The sequence below is a fragment of the Molothrus ater genome, chromosome 6 (genome assembly GCF_012460135.2).
Source record: "Molothrus ater isolate BHLD 08-10-18 breed brown headed cowbird chromosome 6, BPBGC_Mater_1.1, whole genome shotgun sequence".
NCBI classification, from domain to species: Eukaryota; Metazoa; Chordata; class Aves; order Passeriformes; family Icteridae; genus Molothrus; species Molothrus ater.
The window spans coordinates 44835969-44847496 of NC_050483.2; the positions used below are offsets into that span (position 1 = coordinate 44835969).

The window sequence follows — 11528 nt, forward strand, 5'->3', positions numbered from 1 at the left end:
CAAAAGTAATGGATTTATCATCAAGACAGTCATGTTAAACTAATCTAAAAATGACAGCTAGCTGAAATGTGGAAGTGGGCATACATCCCCAAGTAATCAGAAGCAAAAGTTAACCTGATCCCCCAAAGAGTACCTTGAAAAAACAGGATTAAGGTTTTAAAATAGAAAAGACCTATCCATGCAGCTCTCTACAAGAACAGAAATCTCTACCAAACACTGTCCTGTTCAAGTGAAGAGCACCTAAACATTTTTTTTCACGTCCCATTTTACTGAACAAAAGAAAAAAAAACTCCTTGATGTTTAAGTTTACCCACTACTTGGTTCTCATGTTTCACTAACTTTCAGGGAAAACAATGAATAAACCTAGAATTGCATATTTACAACAAAACTGAGGGCAACCAACTTTGAATTCAAACATGCCAGCAGAAAAGAATTCCTATTCTGTCTTTCTAGCTTCTCTTTACTATTTCACTGTTAAAGATGATAAACAGCTTACATTTGTCTGTGGAAATTCTTAGGTAAAATATACCCACAAAAAATATACTCAGCCTTAATAGTTAAGAATGAACCACACTTATAGAGGGCTGCTACTATCTGAAAACTCAAACCAGAAATTTAAAAAAAAAAATTTAAAAATATATTTTCAGTAGCTTGCACATATAGCTCCATCTGAGAAAACCCAGGCCACAGTCTAAAATGTTTTTTTTAAATTTTAGATTTAAAAGAATGGTGCACTGTGTGCATGCATGCATAAAAAAGATTTTGCAACTTGATTCAAAGATCAGTAGGCATAAACACTCAAATTATTTCTTGTAATAGCCCTCTGGCAATGTGAAGAAGAATAGGGAGCATTTCTCTTTTTCATGTAGTCAAATAAGGACAGAAATAAAAGTCTAAGTGTTGATGACAATCAAAGCCTAGATCCAAAACTAATTAGCACATAAAATTTAATAAGAAGAAAAGTAGCAATGAAGTTCTGTTCAGCTGTTTGAAACTTTTGAAACACAGAGTCTACCAAAAGAAAAATTCATAATACTAGAAGGTTCTTGAAATTTAAAACATTCTAGCTACCTAGACACTCAGAAAAATTGCCTAACCACAGAGACAGCTCAGAAGAACAAAACGAATGATTTCAGAGTTTCCATGCTGAAAGAGAAGTACCAAGGGCACAGAACTGCATGCACCCAAAAGACACTCCACATTTGCAGAACAGTTCCCTCACACACAGTATTCATATAACTGAAAGAACAGGGATTTCTTGAACAAGAATTTAGAAGCAGTAGAGTCTCCATTTCTTTCTTCTTTTTTTTTCTACTTATTAAGAAACATAATTAGTGCCTTAGAGGATAAGTAAAAACTTAGCCAGATAACTAAGAGTTTATCTGTGATGTATTTAACAAGAATTACAGAAAATGTTTGGTGTGGAGCAGTACATTTCAGTATATTGCCCTCTTGCTAAATGGCAGACTGCAAACAGAACTATAGTGCTGAGGAGAGAAGTGGTGCCAAGTGACACTGTAAGAGAATGAATGGTAAAACAGGTGTTCAATAAAAAAACCTCTTATCAGTTAACATACAGTGGAAGGAAGGCCAAAACCTTTCAGTAAATACTTGGGTGATTTTATGGTCAAATTTTAAACTAAATATTCAGCTCTAAAAGCCAAATGCTCAGTCCCAATTCAACAGTGTTCAAAAAGCTATAAAGTAGGATATTGGGCCTAGACTCAACAGTTTGTTCTCCATATTCTTTCTCCCAACATGAGCAAGCCAAGACAAGCAGACAAGAAAGCATCAAGGTGAAATGACACAGATTTGAGATTGTTCAGCCTGAAGAGAAGGTTTTGGGATGACCTAATTGCTGCCTTCCAGTACCTTGAGAACCCACAAGAAAATATAGAGGGACTTTTTACAAAAGCATGTAGTGACAGGACAAGAGGGAATGGATGGCCCCATCCCTGGAAGTGTTCAAGGCTAGGCTGGATGAGGTTTTGAGCAATGTGGTCTAGTGGAAGGTGTCTCTGAACATTGAGCATGGTAGGAGCATTGGAACTGGATGATCATTAAGGTCCCTTGCAACTCAAGCCATTCTATGATTCTCTGAGTTTTGTTTGCTTTTAAGAAGAAGTAATGCCATTTGTGTCTTAGCCTCAAGCAAGAACAAGGAAAGGAAAAAAGCAGGAGCTTGTGCTTAAGATCTCACCACAAGACAATGAACAAATAGAAGAGAGTTTTCAAAGCAGGGCAGGGGGCACTGCAGGAGCATTCAGTAGTGAGAAATATTACAGCTATCTTAAGGTTGGTTATGTGAAATACCACGTTCTTCCAGCTTTTTAGAACAAAAGGTACTGAATTTTGCAAAGATAAAAACGCAAAGCCTTTACTGTGATTTAATAGCAATATTTAAGGGTACTGTTATCACAGAACTTAGCTACAGAATTTTAAGCAATTCTAGATCTTGTACTTCTAGCTATATCCAAGCTGGTATAAAGATGATTTAAGTTTGTATGATAGTAGCATCAACTGAAGCTTCCATAAAAATTTAGAAGCATTTGGCATACACTGACATGCCCAAAGTTCAAAGTAACAGTTTCAGACAGACAAAATAATCTGATATCTGAATATGTAATCTTTCCATGCGTGCAACTACAAGAAACACAGTTCAGTAAGTGACATAGTTGCAGAATTAAGGTACCTTTCCTACACAAATTCAGAAAGCTAATTGTTTGTGTACAGTACGACAAGTACTTTACAGAAATAAGAAAAGAATACATACCTTAATGTATTTGCTACTAAATGCCCTTTCATTCCATATCTATAAAGAGAAAGCAAAATCCATTTAGAAAAATCAGGATACGTCAATGGAGAATGAAAAGATTTTACTTATATATAGGTAAGATTATATAATCCATTAATCAGCTCCATGGTTTCCGTGTGCTAGAGGGAAGTGCTGATTGATTATCGGCTTTTCTGGGGAAAATTCAGTATGAAAGTTCATTGTGGGTACTTGTTTATCTTTCTCTAAGGTCTGCTGATTGCCTTCTTGCTGACAAGAATGCTAGAGCTGCTTGAGCTCTACAATGGCAGCAGTGTTACATTACCAGTGGCTCTACAGTTTGCTAGGAATCATTGAGAAACACGTTGTGGCTTCAAGGTGAGGCCTAATGAATGGGCTCCTGTTGCAATACGTGGGCATAGGAGAGCCAGAATAACTAACATACTGAACAAAATCTATGAAGCCTACTGTTCTTTCTAATTTACACAGGACTACATCCAAGCTTACACACAAAAGAGATCTAGCATATTTTAAGTAAACAAAATTTTCCATCTTTTATGGAGAGTTTAAGCTAAACACAGCTGAAAATTAAAAAGCAGGAGCACTGATCTTCCATTCTACCAAACCCCCTGGCCTATAAAACACATAAGCAGAAACCTTTTTTCTTTCTTTTCTAACTGCAACATGAACACTGTGACTCACATTCACCAGTAAAGGTTTAGCTTATGAGTAAATACAATTTATTTTTATATTTCTACATCTTCCTATAAATGCTAACATGAAACTTCAGGAATGAGCCAATCAAAACATTACTTAGTGCAAGGCTCATCTCATCATAAAGCAAATAGTGATACAGAACATGTACTTACTGCAAAAAGAGTGGTAAAGACTAACCATGTACAACCATAATAGCATTGAAATTGTTTTGACAGTTTCTGAGCCTTCACAGACCTCTCACTGTTTCCCTGCATTTCAGATTATACCCACAATGAAATGAGACAATATGTAATATCATCACATTGCCTGGATAAGGAGAAATTACCTTTTCTTAGAAGGACAGAATTTAGAAAGCTAATTACTGTGAAGTAACAACACTGAAGTCAATATTGCTCAAATACATGAAGTAAGCAGAACTTACTTTCTACTCCAAGAACACAGAGCAGACAAAAATGTAACAGCAATTGTTCTTCCTCTCCCCACAACTGAATTGCTGAAGTATCACTATGTTACCCACAGTGCAAGACTGACCCAACTGAAATAAACCAGCAACACCAAGGGGGATGCATTCCCCAGGAGATATAGAACAGATCCTGACCTTCCCACATTGCAGCAGAAACATCTGACTTCTGAGGGATGGGAACCACTGTTTTAGAAGCTTTGTTCTGGACTGCTGAAGTGATTTTCAGCTTTTCTGCAGTTAAACTTCTCATATCAAAACATTTAAGACTCCAAATTAAGTGTTCAGTAAGTATAGGATTGATTTTAGAGGAATTCCAGACAAACTTTCTTGCTCAAATAGTGAATTTGAAGAGTGTTTTCAGATTGTCTGCTTCTCTCTCTCATATCCAATTTATGACATTTTTTCTCAGACATTCATTCACTACTTCCCTGTATTGCACTACAGGACAACACAATAGTTGTACTGTAAAACATGAACTTTTATCTACTATAAATGATTCAGGTAAAAATGCAAAAAGTTGTAGAGGACTGCTCCTCTGCAAAATAACAACCATACTTTATGCTAAGTCATGTTAGCTGACTTTCAAACTGTGTTAACTGATGCTTTTGTTAAGTGGCAACTGCTGAAAGGCAAGCAGAACAAACAAGGCAGAAAAGGAAAAAGAACTCTCAAATTATTAGGTAACTGTTTTAGTACTGGGAAGGTAGGAACCACTTGACACTTTTTCTGCTTTAACAGCCATCATTTCAGGAGGACTGTAAACTAACACAACTACTGCCTTTCCCCTGGTAACAGTACAAGCTGAAACTGCAATTACAAAAAAAATTTCTCTTGCCATCCTCCTTCTCCTCCAATCATCAACAATGAGAGGCAAGCCCAAGATTTTAGGAGTGAAGATAGATATAATATACATAAAATACACAAGAGATTTTGCTTTACTGACCCCAATATAATCAATGTCCAAATCATGATACTGTTTTGCTCCTAATATCCAAGAAACAATATAGTAAGCAGTGATATCTGGATAGTCATAGGGCCAATTTTCACCCTTCCCTATCCATCCTGGAAATGCCCAAGGTAACCCTGGAAAAAGAGAAGAAAAACAAACGAAAAAGGTAAGTGGTTGGTTTACATTACTCAATAAGCTTAAAGAGCAAGCTGTAATTTGCTCTACCTGAACAACGGAGTACATATAATTTGTCAATTTTATGGTACTAGCTCTAACTGGTTTAAAAATCCAAAGATTTTAGGATAAATATTTACAAAGCTAAAGCAGAGGGTCAATACAGAACATAAAAAATTGTTTATCTCATGAACATGAATTTAAGAAGACATGATGATCTGATCATAAAAAAAGGAGGAAGATTAGGATAATGAAAAAGCATTTCCAAGTCTCAGCTGTCCACTGGATCTTGTAGTAAATAGGAAAAGCAAATTAATCTAACCAGATGCTGCTAAGCATCCAGCCAACTTGTATAAGATACCATAGGCTAATTTAAAAGTAAACCCTCCTTCCTTTATTGAGAGCTTGATGTGAGGGAAGAGAGATATTATTAACAACTACAATTAGTCATAAATAGTTGGCCTAACAGAACCTGACTGGCAAATCCTGCACCAAGCCTTGCTTCATGGCTGGATATGGTAAAGTCCCCTGGAAGCTGAGGGAATTAGGACACCTTTTAACCAACAGACTTCTTACCTTGTTTCATGTGAAACATTTGTGTTTCCAAAATACAAAAATACAGCCAAGGGATCCACATTTGTATCGTCACAACACACACATAATTCACAATCAAAACAGGAAGAGAGGAAACTCCTCTTACAACTCAACTACACATGTAGGACAAATCAGAAGACCAGAATCACTACAGTGAAGAAAAGGTGTGTGATTGGTTTGTAATAAGAACATTTAATCAAATGCAGCATGTGTAAGATTTACATATTTATGCTTGCAGTAACTTTATCTCTCTGCCATTTTTTTACTCAATTATTCAGAAATTCATCCCTCATGATAAATCAATCGTGTTCATTGCTGCAATACACTAAAAGTATTAGTTACTTAATAGAAGCAAATTATTAGAGATTTGTTATCTTATGCTTCTTGTCAGGATGTTGAACTGTTGTAAAAAGGTAAAACACAAGTAACACAAGCTTAACAAATATTAGAGATTCTACTTTGTCTACTGCAAAATCAAAACATCTCTCCATTAAAATGCTAACTAAGGGTCAGATAGGTAATGTAGTCAGGGGAATAAAAAGGCATTTAAATGTAAAAGCTCAAAGCAATTTACCAATCAGCTTAATTTTGGGGTTCCTCTTTTTAGCTTCTTTCATCAGCCACCATTCATAGCCCCGGAAGTAGTTCTCATCATTTTCATAGTGCATATGGGAGGGTTCAGTACCATCTAGGAAGGAAAGAGACAGGCAGCTCACAATTATCTTCTGTGTCATAAGCTGTTACACATCATAAAGTTTGCTGCATTGCTCATTAACATAGTATGCAAGCACGTATCTCCAACATGGTTCACAAGTTCCTTGGTGTGTATTTCAAAGCCAAAGGAGTAGTGGGAGGTAAGTGCAAGATTTGCTACCCTTTTTTCTTAGCAAAATGTTACTATTTCTATTTTGAAGGGCTTTTGCCTGCTCTTAACATCAGATGTGGTTAACTATTAGGCATTTTCTATCCCTAGCTATGATAACACTAAATCTATATTTGCTATTGTCTCATATCTTGATACTAACAGCCACTAGGAATGTTACAGCATTAAGATTAAGAGGAAGAAAAATCATTATACAAGCAAGTTATCTCTAAATCAAAAAACAAACAAAAGAAGGTTATAGTTTGTTTCTTCTGCACAAGGCCAGGGAGAGAAAAGAACTACCACTAATTTTTTCAATTACAGGAAAGAGGCTGTGGGTTTTTTTTATTTTTACAGCAAAATATCTAGTTTATAACTTTCATGGTGTTCTGTGAGGAAACTGCAGGAAAAGATTTTGGAATTTAATGCTATTTGCTGAATTTCCTCAGGCAAAGGTGAACAAACGAGAAAGGTGCAAAAGAATCAGTGTTGCATGGGAAATCATGGCACACAAAGTCAAGTAACAACTTGTATACATGATTGCAAAAATTATGCAACTGATGTTAAATTGTACACAGAGACCTTTTCTAATGAAACTTTGTTTTAAATGAAGCCTGCTGAAACAGCACATTTCATCATAGAATATGGGATTGATTTTTTTCCTTACTAACACTTGGCTATATGTAAATTTGTCAGGGACATAGAACAATTAGATTGCAAATTTAGGCTTCATATCACATTTCAAATGAACTCTGGATTGCACCTCTCAGGCCAGGAGAAGAGCTGCAGTCTCATGCATTGAGATATATGCATCTTATTGTTCTTCTTTTCTTCACAAGTATGTGACAGTCTCCTGAGCCAGCAGTAAGAGTGTTTGAAGAGAAGACCTGTGCATGCCTCAAGACCATTCCATTCTCCCTACCCAGCAATTCATTATCAAGCTTTTAAACCCAGCACAGTACTTTTTAGCATGTTAATTTTTGAATGAAAAACAGTATCTAACTATACAAAATGCAGACATTACAGGGGGAAAAATGTGTATATATACAAATACATATATATACATACAAGTATATGTACACAACATATATATAATATATATATATATAAAACACCACAAAATCAAATTCTATGCTATTTATTAACTGTGTCTGATGTGGCCAGATTTACTTTAAGAAAAATACCAAAAAATACAAAAAAAAAGATACAAGCTGTAGTCTCTGTTTCTCAGCTTTTGGTCAAAACCAGTTACTAAATAGCTCCTGCTGTATGTAAATGTAGTAGATAGGCTAGGCAAATTACATCAAGACATTTCATTTGCAATTCTTCCCAGGAAGAAAAAAAGTCCTGCCTACTGCCAGCCAGTGCCACTCTAGTGAAACATTGAAACATTGCAGCTAATTAAACCAAAGAAATGTAACTGTTTCTCATCAGATGTCTTTGCATTTCATGCTTTTAAGATATAAACTATCTGGTATTGCGAAACTTGTGCGTGAGAAATGCTCTGCAACTCAGAAACCTACTTCAGGGGGGAAAAAACAGAACTCATTTGCTCTAGAATGCAACCTATTAACCATATGACAGTGAGAACTGCTTCCAGAATGTAGGTGTAAATCTCTCTTGTACAAGCCATTATGGATTACTGCAGCTCAGCTATCTCCAAGCTCCCTGTGCAGCACACATTACTTACAGCATCACTGAAACAAGAAATTAATTGCTACCCATGCAAAATCCATACCTGTTGACTGTGCATCACCTCCAATCTCTACCTTGAGAATATGTAAAGATGCACCAAAATTTGGCTGTGGAAAAAAGAGAAAAACAGAATCCTGCTGTTAACAAGAAGAGTGAGATAAGTCAGTGTACAATTTTGAGCATGCTGAAAATGCAATTTTTTTACCTTTTTTAATTCACACTATAAATGTAATGAGAGATTATATAAATTTCTGCTTTTCAAAAGAAAATCTTCCAGGATAAATAGTACACTGATCTTTAAACAGTTTTATTGACTCTTGCACCATTAAGAACACTTCTCCACAACCATGCAGATTTTAAATAGGTTATGCTCAAGAAAATACTAAAGCACTACTAAAGCAGAACACAGAATATATGAGGAACACAGCAGTATTTTAATGTTATTAGAAGCCAAACTTGTTTTCTTTTTAAATCAAATTATTGAAGTCAGTATTTTTATTCTTGTTTGTAAAGTGTTACACTGCTTATGTGAAAGAGCATACAGGTCAGGAATAAACTGGAAACTACAGACAGATAGGCAAGAGAAGAAAAAACCCACCACACTGGAAAACAATTGGCTAGTCCACCATCCCCCTCCTCTGGCATCTGACTGCTGGAGCCAAATATAAAATCCAAGCTCATACAGGTGATTCTACTGCCAATATGTTCTTCCAGCCATTAGTGGCTTAAGAGTTGCTCAAGACAGAAGTTACGATTAATCATTATTTTAACAACCACTAATAAACTGGCCTCCTCCATGGAATGACCCAACTATAATTTTGGTATCTAAAAAAAATGTTTTAAGACATAAGATTGTAATTTGATTTTTAAAAAATGCTGCATACATGACATGTCTTTTTGCTTACAAGTCTGGGATTTTTGTTTGCTTTTAACAGCAAAGTAACTATTTTCAATTTACCATTTCTCTTTTTGACATTTTTTGTTTTAAACTTCTAACACATTTGTTCTCCCGTTCATGAAAGTTGACTGACACTAAAAGACAAGGAGAATGAGGCAAGGTACATCGCTCCCAAACATGACAGTTTAAGAGATTTTGGTAAAAGAGTACATCAAAAGTTCTTTGAAAATCATCTCTGTAGATTTTCTGTTACCACATCCCTAATCAGAAGATTCATATTAGTAAGACACAGCTTCAGTCTCAAAAAAAACATCAGCTTTGATTCCCCAGGCACATATTACACCTTACTCTATATCCCTGAAAATTAATTCTTTAAACTGCATGGTAAATTATTCCCCTCCAGCCATCTGGATTGCATTACTTGAAAGTGACATGACATCCTCTTCCAGCAGAGTAATTTACAGTGCCAAAAGCAAAACAAGCTATTAATGTCCAGTGCAATAATCTTACTGTATATTAAGTTGGGTAACTCTGCAGGTTACACTTGTTAACTAACACAGCCTACAAACCAGTGAACTTCCTACACCTTCTAGAGTCACTGCAGTTGTACTTGAGACTAGTTTAGAATAGATATGCTGTTACAAACCTGCAGTCTTCAGAGTCATTTTTATGGTATGTTAATCTATCTGTACTCCAAAAAAATCCAAACTGTCTCTAAGACCCCCTTGCTTCAATCACTATGAACAGCTAAACACCCCATTTTAGCCACAGAAACAACTTATGATTTAGCCCCCACAGATGATCAAATATAGAGTTAAACACATTTTTGAAAACATATTTTCAAAACATATTGTGAAAACAAAAAAGGAAAAACACCACCTAAAATTTAAGGTTCTGATAACAATCAGCACTAAAATAGATGCTTTACAATATGGGATTTTGTCTAATTTTAAGCAGCATAGAATATACTATAGGAGTTCCCATATTACACAGTAAGAAATTCTGCATGAAATCAATCATTATTGCAGCAGTGAAACTGACTTTACCTTGAACAGGTAATCTAAAATCTCGGAGCGGTAAGGTTCTTGGTAGTTCACCAGGAGTCTAGATGTGGCCTAAAATGGAAAGAAAACGTGAAAATGTGACACACAACTTTCAAATGTTTAACTACATCCCAGCTTTTCATTCTATGCCTTTCACAGAGCTAATAAACCTACAAAAATAATTATAGCATCAGGAACTCAGCTAAGCCCTTCGTAACTTGTTTCTAAACCTTCAGCTGTGCCATTCTGGTTTCACAGGTTGCAACTGCCTTGTACTCCAGTTACCTGGAATTTACTGAAAACAGAGTCCAAAGAGCAGAGAAACAAAGAGATCACACGGCTTTATGACAAGCAAAAGGCAGCTCCCTCCCAGTACCATTTCTCCTGCTCTACTCAACTCTCCCTGCTTTGGCTCACCGTATGCCAAAGCAAAGGGAGCTCACAGGGCACACAGGTAGGAGGCCAAAGAAAGCATCTCAGCAGGTCGAAGAGGGGATAAAAGCTTCGGGAATCTCACGGCTCTGCTGCCTGGACCACACGAAAGACGACGGGCGGCTGTGGCTCGTCCAGCATTTTAAAACGCAGGGATTACTAAGACCCTCTACATGAAAACCCAGCCCCGCTCTCATTCACCAGCACCCAGGACACGGCTGGCCCTGGACATCCCGAAAAGCCACGGGGCAGGTGGCCGGAGGGCTGGCGCGAAGCGGAGCCCGGCTCCATCTCCCCGCAGCGGGACCACGGCCCGCAGCGCTCCCCGCAGCGCTCCCCGCAGCGCCCCGCTCACGTCGTGGGGCTGTCCCCACACCCCGCCAGTCCTCAGGGCTCCCCTCCGCGACACCCTCGGCCCAAGCCACCACACGCTCCCACTGACGGGATGCCCAGCCCAGAGATCCCTTGCCGCGCCGAGGAGGGTACCAGGACCGCAGCTCACCCCGCCGCCGCTCACAGCCCCGATCCCGTCGAACTCCCTGCCCAGCCCGTTGGCATCGTCCAGCACGTAGGTCGCCGCCAAGAGCGGAGCGGCTCCGACCCTGGGGGGCCCCGGGCCGCAGCTGCAGGCAAGCAGGATCGCGCCCCAGAGCAGCGCCGCGCAGCCCATCCCGGCCCAGCTCCGCTCCCGCGGCCGCCCCGGCCCCCAGCGCCTCCGCACTGCCCGGCAACGCGTTCACGTGACAGCGCCGCCCGCCAGCCCCGGGGCGGGGCGGCAGCGCCCGGCACCGCCCAGCGCCGCCGTCCTGCTCAAGGGAAAGGAGGGCGGGAAGCCTTCCCAGCCTTTATGGACAGCCCCGCCCGGCTGAAGGCTATAGCTGCCATCTTGAGAAAGGGCACGGCGAGCTGGTGAGGCGCGTGTCGCCAT

General features: G+C 38.6%; 1 protein-coding gene across 1 annotated transcript in view; it reads right to left on the minus strand.

The window, feature by feature from the left end:
• GALC (galactosylceramidase) overlaps nt 1–11528 on the minus strand; it is a 31585-nt gene extending 20057 nt beyond the window's left edge. The window contains 8 exon segments of the mRNA XM_036384580.2: nt 2774–2812; nt 4897–5036; nt 6245–6358; nt 8271–8334; nt 10172–10240; nt 11103–11302; nt 11305–11398; nt 11400–11528. Coding sequence (XP_036240473.1) covers nt 2774–2812; nt 4897–5036; nt 6245–6358; nt 8271–8334; nt 10172–10240; nt 11103–11302; nt 11305–11398; nt 11400–11528 — 849 coding nt within the window.